Source organism: Pleurodeles waltl, chromosome 4_1 (genome assembly GCF_031143425.1).
Source record: "Pleurodeles waltl isolate 20211129_DDA chromosome 4_1, aPleWal1.hap1.20221129, whole genome shotgun sequence".
In the NCBI taxonomy this organism is placed as follows: domain Eukaryota; kingdom Metazoa; phylum Chordata; class Amphibia; order Caudata; family Salamandridae; genus Pleurodeles; species Pleurodeles waltl.
In genome coordinates, this window is record NC_090442.1 from 165,593,255 (window position 1) to 165,610,480 (window position 17,226).

Here is a 17,226-nt window from a genome sequence, read left to right on the forward strand (position 1 = left end):
GGAAGTGGTGGCGTCTCTAGAAATGCATTTTAAGAGGGGGCACACATTGGGCCACAGATCCAAGTGCTGTGGCCACCAACAAAGGTTTTCCCTCTTCTTGCTACATGATTTAGTCAACCTTGCAACATAATGTGGTCGTTTCCTGTCACTTCCAGACTCTAGGGTCAGGCTCAAGGGCCCCAGCCAAGTCGCCCTGCAATAAACACGCGCCAGACCTTTGCCTCTGCACTTCGGTGAGGGCTCTCCCATGATCCCCGATGCCACCTCCCTCTCACAAGGCCCTGAGCTTTTAAGGGAATGAGAGCCTTTAGAATCAGCTGTGCCCTCTCCCCGCTCCTAGAGTCTCCTTATCGAATGCTGATCCTTACAGTTAGATGCATCTATTAGGGACAGGGCAACGAAGGGCCTATCTATGGTTGTAGCCTTTTCTGGAGAACCACTGATTTCATATTTATATCATGCAAAGGGGTTTAACAAGGCACACTTTGACATATGAGTACTGTGATGTCATTGTAACCCTTACACTGCCAGGATGTCTCCTCGCCACTTTGCCATGGCAACTTTGGCTCATGCCATAACCAAGAGCTTATGTTGTTAAATAATACCTTATTACGCAGAGTGGAGTGTGGGTCCGCCTCCCTTTGACATTGTTTGTTTGAAGTGTCCTTCACGTTTTGGATCAAACCACAGCATTTTGCATATGTCTTTGCTTTTTACCTTTTACCTCATTGGTGATTGGCCAATGATGCAGTCTCGCTCTAGGATAACCACTGCTCATTTCAGCCATGCTTTCCTCTTAAAATAACACCGAGTTTAATTCTATGTGCACACTGCTCTCCCATTCATGCTTCCGCTTAATTTCTCCTACCAATATGGCAGACTAACAAAGTTAGGTTTCGGTTCTTAACTTTCAGTTTTTAGGTTATTGATTGCTTCTTGGTGGAAAGATTGTTGTACTCTAAAGTTTCCTAACCACTAGGTGATCCGGGGCATCCAGGCACTCACTAGCTCATTCAGCCAGCCATCCTGCAATGAAACTAATTTTACTGAACTGTAATTTTATTTATATGGCACTTACTGCCCCAGATGAGGCATTTGTAGCACTTTATGATGGGAAGCATGCTGCCCCGGAACCCAAGGATTAATGCTGTGGTTATTGGTTTCTCTTGGTTGCTGGGACTATTATTGTGCTCTCAAGAAAACCATTCCATGCATTTACTGCAGTTTCTTTGTTGCAGATTAAATGAATAGGAGTTAGGTGTGATCATTAGTGAGGAGGTATGTGAGTTCATGCAGATTGGTGGTGGGTTTAATAGCTTAGCTTGGGCACTTTAGGTATTGTTAGGTTACAGAGGTATGAGTTTCAAAAGAGGAGAGGTAGTGGTCTTCGAAGTGAGGCGTGGACAGTTTCCAGAAATACAATAATGGAGATTAAGACAAACATGTATGAACTAGAGTAGACTGTGCTCAGAAAGAGGAGGCATGTGAATGATGGAAGGGAAGTAGAGATTCATTTAAAAGAAGAAAAGAAGAAGTGACAACCAGAAGTTTTAAGTAAAGGTCAGTTTTTGCATGCAGGGCTTTAGAAATATGTGTAAGATGTTTTGAGATGGTATACAATCTGAGGATGCAAGACTATAGAAAGAAACAACTTTATTTGCATGCAAGCAGGAGCTATATCAGGCACTAGAATCAAGTGCTTAGTTTGCTCACCCCTAGGCTACTCCTAGGCCATCGCTTCAGCAAGGACATCTTAGCAGCTCAGGGATTGGAAGTATAATGTGACCGCTGTGAGCAGATATACGGACTATCAAGAGCTTTGTACTGCGCTCAAAGAAAGCAGTAACCTCAGGTGAGAAAGTATGTGGGGTTATTAATGTAAACATCGAAAAATAAACTCTGAACATGTTGGAACAGATCGCTTATGGTATTTACCCATAACATTCGGCTCATAGTATTAATTACAAATGCAAAGCAGGATTCATTTGGATGCCCTTTGTTAGTCACAGCACAAGAAGGAGGGTGAGGATAACTTCCGCAGGCAGCAGATGTGTATTGCCTGCATTTCTTTGGGTGGTGGGCTGAGATCCAGGCATTGTAGTGAGGAGGATGGAAACAGGGCTTCCTCTGACAAATTCCATGAGGCCTTTTGTTAGCAAGGGGCTCCTGACTGGGCTTCCTGGGCATTGTATGTGGCAGAGGGCAGTGGTAAAGGATGGGGCTGAAGATTCTATTGTGCAGGGTAAAGGGGACCATTTAGGTGAAGCCTAGCTTTGTATATTTGCCCAATCAGATGCTCACTTGGGGTGATCGCAGCCACGGGCAAAAACCCCACACCTCTATGTGTCTCTATTGTGGGTGCTCAAAGCTGGAGACTGCTCACCCGTGAGAAACATCACAAAGACTATCTGGCAACCAGCCTCGAAAGGACCCCAAACCGGTTCTGCAGCATGAAATAGTGGGGTGCACTTGCAACATAAATCAAGTTAAATTTATGTTCTTTCATTACCAGTTCCCCTGTCGCTCTAAGAATTTGTGGTCAAACGCACAGTCTACCAAAAAGGCCACGATGGTCTTCCAGTAAAAAAGGAAGAAGCTGAATTATATTAGAAAATGACAAAATATTGATAGAGTGCTGCCAAAAAATATGCTGCATAATCTGCATTTCTTGACACATCATTTAGTCCACCGTGCCACACTATGTGGCCATTCACTCCTACATACTTTCAGTGGCCACGGCTGTCCTTACCTGGCACTGATTGGAGCCACCATGAGCTGCAGGAGCCTGCTGGCCGACTTGTCTATGGTTATCACACACAATTATTCAGTGGCATCGGCAGACTTTAGTGTGTCTTGTGTTATAAAAATATATTTACCCACATGAATCTACGACTTCCTACACCCCAGGTCATGATTACTTATTTTATCAACCTCGGAAGGATAAAGATCTTAGCCTGCCTGTCGACAGAGCACATGGATTCGTTTTGAGCCCAGCTCTCAGTCACAGGTGCATTGAGCCACTGAGCTTTCTTCCCAGCGGCTGCACTGACATCCTTTGTAGGGGCAGGAATCTGGCTTGGCACCAGGACATGTTATTGTTCCACAGGACATTATCCAGGTTACTGAAAGATGCTGTCCCTGCCTCTCCCTGGAGTGTTGCCTGAGATACCCCACTGACCTCAGCTGCTGGCAGGATGTTATCTCACCCAGGGTTTTACATCACATGTCAGAGACACTCCGCAGTGCATTCCATGTCCTGACAAATGTCAGCTGCACGTCCACATCCGGGAGCATCGAACACACCCAAAATTACCCAAGTAATGAAGTGTGATTTGCACTGGGCTGCCTGATAGCACCTTGCAGGTCCAAAAGCTGTAAACATCAGCCACTAATTGGCGTGAAGTGGGTCTCTCACGCCCCTAAACCCCAGTGTCACCGCACCTGCTGCACCAATAATAGCTACAGTCCAGTCACATCCCTGAAAATGACAGCAAAAATCTCCACCATGGGGTTGCTTCCATGAGGTTCTGGATGGTGTGGACGGAGAAAGGGTTTTTTTTTTTTAACCCAAAAATGCACACAATGGTTTGGCCAGGTCCTGATTTCAACTGCAGCTTCTGATTTCCTTCCCTATGTTCACCACACTGCTCTTTTTATTTACACAACAAGAATTTCATTTTTCCGTTGCCCCTTGGCTAATGAATACTGGTGTATGCGAAATCTAACCCATAGGGCCTCCTTACGAGCTGCTATTTGGTGCGGGATACAGGCCGTTCATTCCTGATTCTGGTCAGTCCCCCACAGCAGCTAAAGGGCATCACAAGCTATTCCAACTGGAATAAGGAATACCACCTGGACCTGGGAATACTGGGTCTATTCGTGGCATGCCCCTTCCAATCCTGGACCGAATAATTGACCCATTTCCATGAACATTTCCACCTTCTTTCAGCAGATGATGCCTTGTTTTAGAGGTGGGGTCGGTTCTGAGGGACACCAGGGAAGGGCTGGTCTGGGGAGGGATAGTAATATATCTACATTGCCCTCCCCACGCAGTGCAGAAGGGGAGAAAGCAGGTGCAGTGCTTAATTTGTAAATAAAAACGTGCCAGTGCCCAAAGCCCTCCTCTTAAACACGCGGCTGCTGCAATCAGGGGCGGCTCCTCCATAGGGGGTGGAGGAGCATCACCCCCCGCCAGCAGCGGCAGCTGCAAACCTTTTTCCCAAAAAACTATCATAAACTATGTTTATGATCGTTTTTAGGGGAAATGGGGCGGGGCCACGGGGGTGACAAGTAGCACTCCCCCTCAGAGCGCATGTGTGTTTGGCCGGCTGTCTCGGTTGCTGGGCTGGAGAGAGCCTGAACAGGCTCCCAGTCTGCCTGGGAGCTCCCTGGCTGGGCGCTCCCAGCCAATCCTAGTGCTGCTCTAAGCAGTGTCAGGATTGGCGCAGGGCAGGCTGGGAGCCTATGCCTGCATGCAGCAAGACGAGAGGAGGCAGAGGAGCAGCCCAGGAGCGAGGCAAGTGGGTTTTTTAATTTTATTTATTTTTAATTTAATTTAATCCCCCCACCCTGTCCCTTTCAATCAGCGCGAGCCGCGACTGGCTGCAATTAAATGTGTGAACACGGAATACTGAGGCAGTGTAATCCTGAAGCCATCTTGGGCCTCTTTAATCCATTTACAGCCACTCCCTGTCCCTTCAGCTCACTCTTGCAGTCTTGCAGCTTTCCGCTTTCTCCCTTCCTGATGCTTTTTTGTTTTTCTCTTCCTCTGTCTTTCCCATAAGCGCCTTTTGCTCACAGTAAATGCTTGAGGCAGAAAAATAATTGCCGCCCTGAAAAATAAGTGCCGGTGCTCAACACCGGAAACAAGAAGCACAAATTAAGCACTGGGCGGGTGGGGTCTGGGCTGTGCTTCTGCCCACAACCCCTGCTGCAGTCTCACTGAGTGTGGATATGTTCCCGCTGGACCCAATAGCGTAACAAAACTGGACTCCCCTGAAAAAAACATGCAGGTGCTGTGCTGAGGGAGCCCCTTGGAGCTCGCCCCCCGGCATTGCAGGGGTTGCGGGGGTTTTGTTACGCCAGTGACTGGACCCGGGTACAGTGTTTGTGGACAAAGAGTTCCCTGGTTCAGAATTAGTGGACGCAGTAATCGCAGGTCTGTACACACATGTCCATTTGTAGTTGCCTGGGGCAGTACCCTCTGGGGTGATACCACTCATTGCAACCAATAATGAGACTTAAAAGTTTTTTTTACATGTAAAAACTCTGCTTCGGTAGCCCAGATCAACCTTTCCTAGTCCTTTCTGGCCTTGTCACCTCCATGAGCTTAAAGAGCTCATAAGGGGGGTCTTCAACTACACTCATTGCACTATTATGTTATGTCTATTTGTATAGCACACTAATCGCCCGTGAGGGTATCCAGGCACATGAGGAGATGTGTAGGCGCTACATTACAAGAGCAGTGAATAATGCATTCCCATTTCTCCTCCTTCACCCCTTTCTATTTCCAGCTCTGCACAGCATAGGCGCTTGATGTTTATGTCAGATCACTTCTATTATTGGAAGAGGGAACATGTGTGCTTTCCAGAGGTAATGTACCGTAACATCTTTATATAATTCTCAAGTTGGTGCAGTGGGAAGGCCTTTTAGCCCCCCACAGGAGTGATTATTCAAAAGCAAGTTTATATATGGTGATAGTCTCTCCCCACGCTCCAGTGCACACACAGACACACACAAAAATTACATATATATTGAATTGACTCATCCAATCGCTCTCACTAATGCATGTCTTGTCACCTCGACTGATAAACACCCATCCGCTCCCACTGGCTGCCAGCAGGCCCGGCTGCTGCCTCTCCCTCTTAGCCACCTGCTCAAAACCCACGTGCAGTCAGGGGGGCGAGCTACCCACCCAAAGCATGCAGCCACGCTGCCAGAGGGAGAGCTGTACATCCAGGAGAGCTAATGTGTGTAAACCGGGTCCTTTCTTTCCCACAAAATGTTATGAAATTAGAATGTCACAGTGGTATATTTTTTGGTATCTCATGGCATGTTTTTAAGTGTGTGTGTTGTGCATGTGGCATAGAAAATGTGTTGCTACCCTCACACTCAAGTAGGGGCGAGAGGTACACTTCTTCCCTTGTCCTCAAATAAACAATGTCTTGCCAGATGTTCGCCGGAGTGTGGTTCAACCAGTGAAAGTCACAAGAAATCTTTTGTGCAAACAAGCCTTCCCCCGGTATCTCGCAAGGCTTTTTTACGCAAGGTGAGCTCTTTGTTAAAACAATTATGTGAACTCTCATAATGAGGACATTTCTGGAACATCGCACAATGCAAAATACAGGAATTTGGCGAATTTCGATGGCATAATTAAAATTATCCAGCCGAACTAGACAACACTTCCATCTTGTCCCCCTTGGACCCCTGTTGTCTTTTAATTAAGACATCATTCTCCTTGATATTTCTTCTGTGAGATCACTGACATTTTTTTCCAGCCAGTTTTGGAGAAAAAATATGTTTAAATTCTGCCGGGAAAAGGTACTCATTTGTACTTTCCATTGGAGGGGAGGGCATCTAAGTGTGACGGTTGTCCTACGAAATAATGGCATCAACAATATCAAGGCAGAAGAATATCGAGGATTGAATATCGAGGGACCAAATATTGAAAGTAAAGGACATATAGGGAAGCACAGATTTACTCTTCCGTATCCACATCTGCTACCTTGAATATATATATATGTACATCATAGGTACATATATCTGGAGTTAGGTATAGAAAATCTAGACTTACCTGTCGATATTTGTTTTGATATTTTATCCTCGATATTCTATCCAACCGATATTGTGGGTTCGATATTCAGGGTGCACACCACATGAATGCACAGTGTAGGATGTGGCGTGATGGCCAGAGCTGCCGACTTTAGAGCTGGGGGAACCAGGTTCGGATATCGGCGTTGGCTCAACATCCTGTGATTCTGGGCCAATCACCTAATCACCCCGTGCCTACAATTCAGCGTCTTGAGACCCTCACGGATGATTTGCTGCGCTTTACAAATTCTGGATTCATTGATGCACAGTGGCCCAGGAGAGGAGGCGGGTCGTACTTTTAATAGGGTGGAAATCATTGACTATGTGCTATCATAAAATCTTCACTCTGCTGTCATTTGTGGAATAGAAAATGGACAAATAATTAATTACAATCCAGTCGATGCTTACAAGATTAGTGCCCTGCAAGCCCTCACAAAAACACTGTAAGCCCGCCAGAGGGCACATGGTAAGTATGCAGATAAAGATGCCCATACTGGTAGAGTATTTCACATATGGGGTCTGATTTAGAGTGCAGTGGAAAGGGTAGTCCATCACAATTGAGTGTGCTTTCCTCAACACTGAAGGTCTGCCCTCCTCATACACAGTTGGGCAGACCTTCAGCGTGTAAGCGACACAGACGGCTCAATCTCCACTGCTGACAAATATCCGTTGGGCCATCAGAAGTTTTGACACTTGTCCGTCCACCCATTTTAGAGTGGACGAGCAAATGGCATGTTTTTACTTTTACACACCACCATCCAAAACATGGCAGTAAGTAAACACATTTAATGACCCCATGCTATGCAAGAAATCTCCCATGGCAAAGAAGTCATTGCTTGTTTTATTTAAACAAGCAAAACCTGTTTCGGGATTTTCTTTTTGAAAATACTAAAAGATATTGAAGTGTGATGTACTACTCCAACATGTTGTAGGAGTTGCACGGCACACTTTCAATGTAAGAGATGTCTGCTATGGCAGCGAAAATCTCTAAATACTGGGGTGGGGTACCCTCGGCATGGCAGTACTAAAGTATTCTGCCATGCCAAACGCATATACTCCGTCCGCTGCACTCTAACTTAGACTCTCAAGTGGAAACGCAATTATTTGGAAATTGCATTAAATTGAGGCACACATAGTCATGGAGAGTAAGCTGCTGTTAGAGATCACTAGATACACCTGTAATGTCAGCCAGAGTTCATGCAACAAGACGAAACTAACGTAAAAAGCAGAAGAGATTGTGGGTTTCTGGCTCACCCCATTGTTGATCTTCCTCTTTACACACACTTGATTGGTCAGCTGTTGTGTTAAGGCAAAGTAGTACCATTGCTCATAACTGATAGAGACATTGTAAACACAGGTCCCATGACAAATATGGTAAAAATGGGCTTTGCATGATGTAATCCCACCTCAAATAAAGTAGACCATACTTTTAAATGGTTAACTCAATGACAAATACAGTAAGGGCTTTATGATGTTTAATAATGAGAGACAGGCATACGTGCTGTAAGGGCATTCTTCTTTTTGCTTAATCTCCCCCAAAGTTTTGGACTGATGCTGCTGGTTTTTCGACTCTGAGAGCGCACTGAGGCCTGCTAACCAGACCATAGTGTCAGTGGTCTGATCCTTTAAATGTGTAGGTTTAATTGACTTATTCCTAATTGGCTTAAGTTAACTTACTTATAGGTCCTTAATATAAGGTATCAAGCGTACACAAAGCTTGTAAGTTTAAGCGTCCCTTGTGGACTGCAGCATGTATTGTGCCACCACACGTGTGATACAGCAAAGCAAGACTCGGAGCCTGCCATTGCGGGCTGGAGGTGCAGGGTTCGAACTGCTGACTCAAGATGCCATTTAAACTGATAACAAAGTCCAGACTTTGCATTCTAATATATCTACGGCACTCATAAGATAGGCCTACTGAACCATAAGTCAGGGTGCTGTATATAAAAAAAATAGGGTGTAAGTAATTGGCAACTTTAGAAAGGGCAGTCGCCCCTTGGCTTTATTCTTCTTGTGTAATGAGCTTGTTCACGGAGTTTATCCATATCAAAGATATTAACACTGGCCTTATAATTAATTATTATATAAATATGAATTATAATACAAGTCTTACCTACTTGACACTGAATAACAATTCCTGTAAATGGCCCGGATCATTTCCCATGTTCCAATCTCTTTCTCACTCCTCCTCACATTTAGCTAAACTTGTGACCAAATCAGAAAAGAAGTAACTTTGTTTTGGGATACCAAAAATCTTGACCATGACCACTTAGCCATGGTGGCCACAAACAATCTATCAGTTTCTAGCAGTTCTGAAGTTGATGTTAGTACCTCCGCTCCCAAATATAACAAATGCATGTCTCTACTTCTTGATGAAATTATTCTGCCACAAAGCAAAAGAAAAAGACCTAAACCCTCCACCCTTGGTTCATTAAAGATCATTAAGAACATTGGACAACAAATGGAGAAAATAACCTTTCTCTTCAAATCTTGGTTGCCTCTGGGCAGTCAAAACACTCTAAGAACTGTATTTTAATGCTTATGTGCCTCAAATTAAATATTTTATAACTCCACCAAAAACTATCCAAAACAACTATATTATGTCTGTAGAGTAGCAAACAATCCTCCTTTCTCCTTTAATTTGAAGATTCATTTGCCAAATCTAAAGAGTTTTCACAAAGTTTTTGGATCAGTAAGTTAAATCTGTTGAACAATCTTTGCCCTACCTTCTAGCTTCTAGGAAGAACCTGGACTTTACTCTTATATCCCAGGTTAACTGGCTCCAGTTGATACAGTCTCCAAAGGCAGTCTAGCCCACAGCATTGGCGGGTTATCTCTTGGAGGCTGCATTGGTTGTTAGTTAAGATCATGCTGAATATAAAAGGGAAAAACAACTTGGGCAAATAGAGCAGGTTTTTATCCTGCATTTAAAAGAATAACATAGATGTAGACTTTATTCAGGAGGATTAGAATGGGAGCAGAATACTGCAAATGACTAATGCATGCAGATTGTATTCTGTTTGTCCACGGACAACCTAGCTCTCCTAATAATTCTAGGAAAAACTAAGGAAATCCCGGCTTTTTCAGGATAAACTGGAATTAAAAGGAATACACCTCAAGACAAAATCCTCGGAACTGAGGATACAAAAACTATTTAAAAAAATGCCCAGCTGCTTAGGGATTGATCTAAGAAAAAAGACCCTAGGGCTTTGCCAGAATACAAGAGCTGAAGCCAAATTAGTCACTGTGGAAAAGAAAAAAACAAGGGAGGCATGAGAGTTTTAATCTGATCAGTATATGTGGCCACCAGGTTGGCACAGCTACTAAGAACAGTTATTTGAAAGGAGAATCACCCTGTGGAGGATGAACACTTTCTCCTGAATTGTTTTGCCACATTCGACTGGTTACAACACATGGCCCATGTACCAATGAACCCTATTCTTGCCCACACCGTGGGTGAATATAAAAGGACCACACACTCCCAAAAACTCCTGACCCCATCAGAATCCCACAACACCATCATCTCATTGGTTTACAACCTTGAACTGATGGTGGGCTTGTGATTCAATGTCAGCAAAAGGCTGATCATACACTTCACTACAGATGGAATGTTTGGAGCATCTGAAGTGCAGAGAAAAACAAGCAAAGAGTTATGGAAATAAGTACAGCTACAGCAGTGATTTATACAGAGGAGGAAGAAGACACCACGGGCTGTACTGAGAAGCTGGCAGTCAGGCTGTAGGTGTGTGGATAGACTCTGTGATTCCACGTGCATGTGGGTCCTGGCCCACGACCTGTGGCATGCCGCATGCTAGTTCCTCGACAGTATGAGGAGATGAGCAGATGGGGATGAGAGGAGGTGCGCAGCATGTTTACAATGTGGCTTTCAATGAAACTGCCATGGAAATGCGTGGTATTCATCCTACAGTTAAGTAGACACTGAAGTCGTAGCAGCAACTGTAATTTAAAAGATGAATATAAAATCTGGGCCCATATAATCATGGCCATTGGTATTACGCAGCAAGGGTGGATCAAAGTATGTGGCAGAATTGACTAAATTATGTGGCAACAAAAGGTAAATTACGCAGTTTAATGCTGCACAGTTTGTGATAGCACTGCTCCATTATTTTGCCATTTTTACATATAGTTACACTTTTGAAAGGTTTCACCTCATTAAAGACCAGTTTAACACCAAAATGGAGTAATAAGCAACAGAAAGGTGAGCAGTCAACCTTTGCGAAGTAACTTGATAATTTTCATCCATTTGAGTTAAAATCATTTTTGTTAAAATCCGTAGATTATGCAGCAGATTATGGATTATGTGGCAAACAATCGCAAAATCCATAATTATGCGGAAAACGCAGCAGCCACAAAATCACATAATTCCAGTGGTCCTGCATATTATTCGTACCTTACACCAGTCCTAACACCCTAAACAACAGCTGTGGAGCTCCCAGCAGCCCACTCCCACAGTGAGCCATCTCCTGTCACAATGAACAGCACTCACAAGGCTGAGCATCAGTGATCACTTCTGACAGGCTGGCATTTTGATGAGTGCTTGAGTGGCACCCCTGGAAGGCGTGCATATTTAGCATCATATTATTAACAGCAGAAAGTTTTGATGGCACTGGAAATTGTGCTATTTCTCTCAGTCTTTTGGTATGTTTTTTGTACCTTACACAGGGGTTTGGCACATAATTTCGTGGTTTGCTGCTTTTAAAAATCGTAGACCTAGCTATTTTGGCAGCTCATAAAGTAATAAAATATGTAATTAGTTTCGCTGCTGCACTACCTGTAAATCCTATGTTTTTAGCCAATGTACTTAGAAAATTGCTCTGTAAAATGCACTTTTTGGGTGGCCCTCCGTCCCGCAGCTCTGCTACTCTGAGTTCACAGTGGGAGAAGGGTGGATCCAAGTAACATTTTTTGACGTCTGTAAAATGAACCAATTTTTCAAAATACCACGGGATTTTGAAGGTGGGAAATTGTGCACCGTTTTTGCCTTCTGGACCCTGGTATGAGCAACACATTCTTTCAGCAGGCGCTTTCTCCTCAAACCAGTCACCGACCTTGGGATGCAGGGCATTCAGTGTTCAGATGAGATCCAGGCAAATTAAATTCACAAAATGTCATGTAAAATTTTGTAAAAACAAAAAATTGGAGCTCTTCGCAAACCATAAGAGTGTGTTGAGTTAAGCTCACCTGTATGATACCGGCGTGCGGGGCCGGTTTGAGCACATATTTGTGCAGCAACGGATTTTGGTCCTCAGTCTAACATATAGAAATCTCCAGAATTAAGGTCCGAGATTTTATTTCTACATTATCTCCTAAACCTACTGACTTTCCTCACTTGCTGGATCTGTTGCTTGTCAGCGCCTCCTACGGTTACCACATTCGTGCATTGGCACTTATCAGTTTAGCGCCTTGACACTACTTCAGAACCACTGGCGTCACCAATAATTCATTTTATACAACAGCGGCAGCCACGAGGCGACGCACCGGCGCGCGCAGACAGAATAGTTTGATGGGCTCTCTGTGGTGCACGTGACCTTGACATGCGCATTCAGCGGCCATGCTTACCTTCGGGCTTGGGCTTGTTCACCTTGCCGCAGGGCTTGGAGATGGTGACGGTGTTCTGGCACTCTGCGTCATGGAGGGCCCTCTTGAGGTTCCCGCTTCGGATCTTCACGCCAGTCTCAGGGTCGCACTCCCCCCAGGCCTGGAACTGGTACTTGCACTCAGCTGCAAAAGACAGGAAGAGATGGATCGGCGGATGCCAAAGAAGGGGGGTTACCAATGTGTTAAAAAGAAACGTATGTTATTCCTCATTCCAACCTTACGTGTTCCAGTTGCAAGTAGAATGAGAGACTATGGGCCAGATGCAGGAAACACTTTGCGACTCGCAAACGGCAAAATTTGCCGTTTGCGACTCGCAAATGCGTGTTTCCCATGCAGAAATGCATTTTGCGAGTCGGGACCGACTCGCAAAATGCATTTCCGAATCGCAAATAGGAAGGGGTGTTCCCTTCCTATTTGCAAGTCGCAGTGGAATGCAATTCCATTTGCGACCGCATATGCGGTCGCAAATGGAGTCGCAGTTACCATCCACTTGAAGTGGATGGTAACCCACTCGCAAACGGGAAGGGGGTCCCCATGGGACCCCTTCCCCTTTGTGAATGGAACCAAAACTATTTTTTCAGGGCAGGTAGTGGTCCAAGGGACCACTACCTGCCCTGAAAAAATACAGAAACTAAAGGTTTCGTTTTTTTTTTTTAAGTGCAGCTCGTTTTCCTTTAAGGAAAACGGGCTACACTTAAAAAAAAAAAAACTGCTTTATTTAAAAGCAGTCACGAACATGGAGGTCTGCTGACTACAGCAGGCCTCCATGTTTGCGAGTGCCCATAGTCGCTATGGGGCCGCAATTTGCGACCCACCTCATTAATATTAATGAGGTGGGTCTTTGCGACCCCATAGCGACTCGCAGACGGTGTCTGAGACACCGTTCTGCATACCAATTTGCGAGTTGCAAATTGCGAGTCGGAAGGACTCGCAATTTGCAAGTCGCAAATTGGATTTTTGGTACATCTGGCCCCAAGCTTCCAGCAGTGGGCTTTCATTTCACAGCCTAATGCATTCTTGGAGTCTATTGTCTTTGTGCAAGAATACAGTGCATTGTAAAAAGCTACTCCTGAAAAGGGAGGACTTTAAAAATAAACCTAGAAACGCGGTGTTCGAATTAAGTGAAATACTCATGGTGCGTTAGGCCTAAGTACCATCACAGACCACAGATGTGCAAAGTGCAGATCGACTATTTTAAAAGGACGATGCAGTTTGAAACGTTACCTATGTACTAGGCCGCATTACGCATTGCACATTTGCAGATGTCACAAAATGACCTGTATAATAAGTATTAATTAGAAAAGTTGCACTCTGTGGCTTCCTGCAGGGATGAAGGCCTACAGGGACAGCTTCCTTTTGCAAATCTTTTGTCAACACAATTGGTGGTTATATAGGTGGCAAGTTTCCCAGGACCATGCATGACATGTTGCCCCAGGCCAGGTTTTTTCATTTGAATTCTGGGACTTGTAGCCCTATTTAGTGAAATAAACATGACTACAGATTCCAGAATTCAAAGAAAAAACTTGGACTAGAGCATGACATCACGCATAAACCTGTGAAAATTGGCAGGGCTATGGTTAGGTAACTGATTAGTGGTGTGTAATTGCAACTGATCTCACAAATCATTGATACATTCCTTTCCAAACTGCAGATACGTAGGGGATGCCCTTTTTATGTCCCATCTAATTTGTAATTTGAAAAAAGGCTTTTGTTTCCACACTGGATTTCGGTTTTCATTTTTTAAAGAAATGATTGTATTCATCATCATGCCTGACCTGGTGTAAATGAGAAAAGAATAACATCTTGAGGACAAAATCTGGCTGAAGTGAACTTTTATCCTCTGAGACCATAGGCACACACTGTCCTCGCTGTGCAGCTCCTGCTCAGGGCAGCAGTGAGTGTCGCAGGCACTATAAGGTCAAAATTACTCTTCTAACCTAGTCCAAGAATATTTAGTGAAAGAGCAACTTTCCCCCAAATATTCCAAGAACCTTATTTAGGATTCCAAATCCAGTCCTGTAATATTTTGGGGAAAGTTGTACAGTCCCCAAGTACTTTTAGGAATGCCTGAAAATTAGCAATTTTAAATTTGCCTAAAGTGCTGTCCTGAGAGCGCAACTCTGGGCAAAAATCCAGGAATACCTTTGTGCTTTCACCTACTAGAACTGCTTTCACTGCGATACACTTGTGACCTGCAGGGGGCGCTGCTTTTAAAGACCAGGAAGCACACTGAGAAGATTTGAATGACTTTATGGCAAGGTGAAAAGCAGAGTGACAGAAGACAATAGAGGCCATTTTCAACGCCGACCACTCATTTGCAGCTACCTTATGTACTTAGTATCTATCCAAGTATCCCGAGAAGTTGTTCGAAGAAAAGACAGCAAACAAAACCTAACACATCTGCCATTTGTAACATACAAAACAACAAATACCCACGAAAATAGTCTTTGGGAGTTGGACAGAAGTCACCAACTTCCACCCACCGGGTAATCATAGGACTTGGTAGTTCTGGCCAGTATGTGTCTAGGTGTCAACACATTGGAAAACTGTCTGTTTGCCTCGTTAGTGGTTCTTCTCCTGATTATCTAGTTTACTTTCCTGCCACAAAGTTAACCTCATTGTTGTTCTGAGGTTCCCAGGTTTCATTATCTGCCCATGCACCAAATACCTCTATCAGTGCCACTTTAATGCCTAAATAAAGCAACAGGGAAAGGATCTGCCACAGTATGGGGGTACCTATAGCTCTTTTTCTTTAGTAACCTTTGTTCAATTTGAACTAGAAGCAAACTGTATTTTGGAAAAATCTGCAAATTATCCAGTAGATGCTATTTGTGTTTGCCTGCTGCGCTCACAGCAGGCGGGGCAACGCTCCTCCGCTCCTTAGGAGGAACCGCCCCTGACCACTGTTGGATAACATCTCCTCCAGGAACCTTTCCTTCATAAATATGTTACGAATGAAAGCTTTAAATGTGGATGTTGTTGCGAACTCAACACAGCAATACTTGGATCATTTCACTGATATTTCACAGAGAAAATGGACAGTTTCTGACCTTGCAACTCCAATGTCCCTGTAATGTCTAAAGCCAGTTTCTGGCAAGGTGCCGCAGGCCACGCTACCAGAAATAGCATGGCACTCATCATCCTTTTAGTCTTGTAACTGGTAGAACATTTTATAAGATTGAACCATAATTTCACCAGGTGATGCATTCCCAGTTACAGACACGGTTTGCTGTGTTACTTCTTTGTTGAGCCTCCTTCCCCAAACCCCCAAGTAAGTTATCATCTATTGGCTGCCGAATTGGAGTCCTCAATCTCTATAGAGGACATCGGAGACTTTTTGCAAGAGCATGATTATTTTTGATTTGACCATAGGCTTTTTCTAAAAAGGCATAAAGACTTCAAATTGCCTTTCAAATTGGCCTGTTTTCCTTTTCTTTGTTGACATTATGGGCCATATGTACGAACACATTTTTCTATAGACACAGAATGAGTAAAACCTGTTGATACATCTGACCCAATATCTCTTATGTATGATTTAAATTTGCTTTTAGATTTTTAGTTTAGAGCATTTTTAGACTTTGGATTTCACACCCTTGTTTCATCAGTAGGGGAGCGTGTCATTGATTCATTTTTAGTTTGCTCAGGTACAGGAGTTTAGCTTAGCCTCGGCTTGCAGGCCTGTGCCCTTTTACCTAGGTAAACACGCTCTGTTTTATTATTCAGTTTGTATTCATTCTAGCAGTACTTGCAGTTCTTGCATTTTATAGGAAATGTTTTTATGTTATAATCAGTTGCCATTCTGTGAAAGCGTCATTATCAGTAATGTACGTATTGGATTGTCATCATGTCCCTTTGCTTAGCAGATTACGAGCATGTCAGACATTTTGTTATGATATTGACAATCCAAGTTTGCGCTCACAATCTAACTCTTAGGTACATACCCATGTCTGGATGTCTGCACGGACAATAACATGGGCCTTATAAAAACACTCTGTGAGACAAAGGTCATTATAGGAGTTCCACCCTGGATATCCCATCCATACTGCCTGTCACATTGCAGCAGGTCTCAGCCTTTGTGTCTTTACACCACCTGATTTTGAGACTGGAGGCCAACTTTGTCCTAATGTAACAGGGGTTGGGGGGCTTCTCATGGACATGGCTTGGGCAGATTAGGTTTATCATTCCTTGCTGTCTTTAGAGTAGACAATATGCTTTAAGGAGGAATTTGTATATTCATATTTATTGCAAAATGTTGGATTGTTCATACTCACATCTCTTATTCTCACAATCCTGATTTTGTCTCGTCATAATCCTAATCATTGCAGCTCATGTTTTTTACCATAGATTGCAGTCTTTTCACTAAATGTATTGAAAACAGTTCTGAATCCTCTTTCTTGCCTGTGTGTGTATAAGAGACTCATTTCTAACAAGGAAAAGGGTAAGATTTGTTGCACCATGATTTCCCTGAGAGAAATTCAGAGTGCATGCGCTAGGCTGCCAGAAATCAGACTTACTCTTTGTGTTTTGGTGAGGTGCTGCTAGAAAGCCGGGAGGGCTGGGTCGACAGCTGCCAACTGGTGTGGGAATTACTTAGTCGCCTACAATCAGAGGTGCTGCAGCCCCTAATCCAGCAGTCTTGTTGAGATACAAGGGTCCTTACGACATTGGATTACATCTCCTTCAGGAATCTTTCCTTCATAAATATGTTACTAATGAAAGCTTTAAATGTGGATGTTGTTGCGTACTCAACACAACAAAACATGGACCATTTTGGTAGCAATTCACAAGACAATGGAC

At 43.8% G+C, this 17,226-nt stretch overlaps 1 protein-coding gene across 1 annotated transcript in view; it reads right to left on the bottom strand.

The window, feature by feature from the left end:
• PTN (pleiotrophin) overlaps window positions 1-17,226 on the bottom strand; it is a 193,140-nt gene that overhangs the window by 19,733 nt on the left and 156,181 nt on the right. The window contains exon 4 of the mRNA XM_069227962.1: window positions 12,391-12,552. Within this exon, the coding sequence (XP_069084063.1) occupies window positions 12,391-12,552 (162 nt within the window). The remainder of the gene's footprint in view (window positions 1-12,390; window positions 12,553-17,226) is intronic.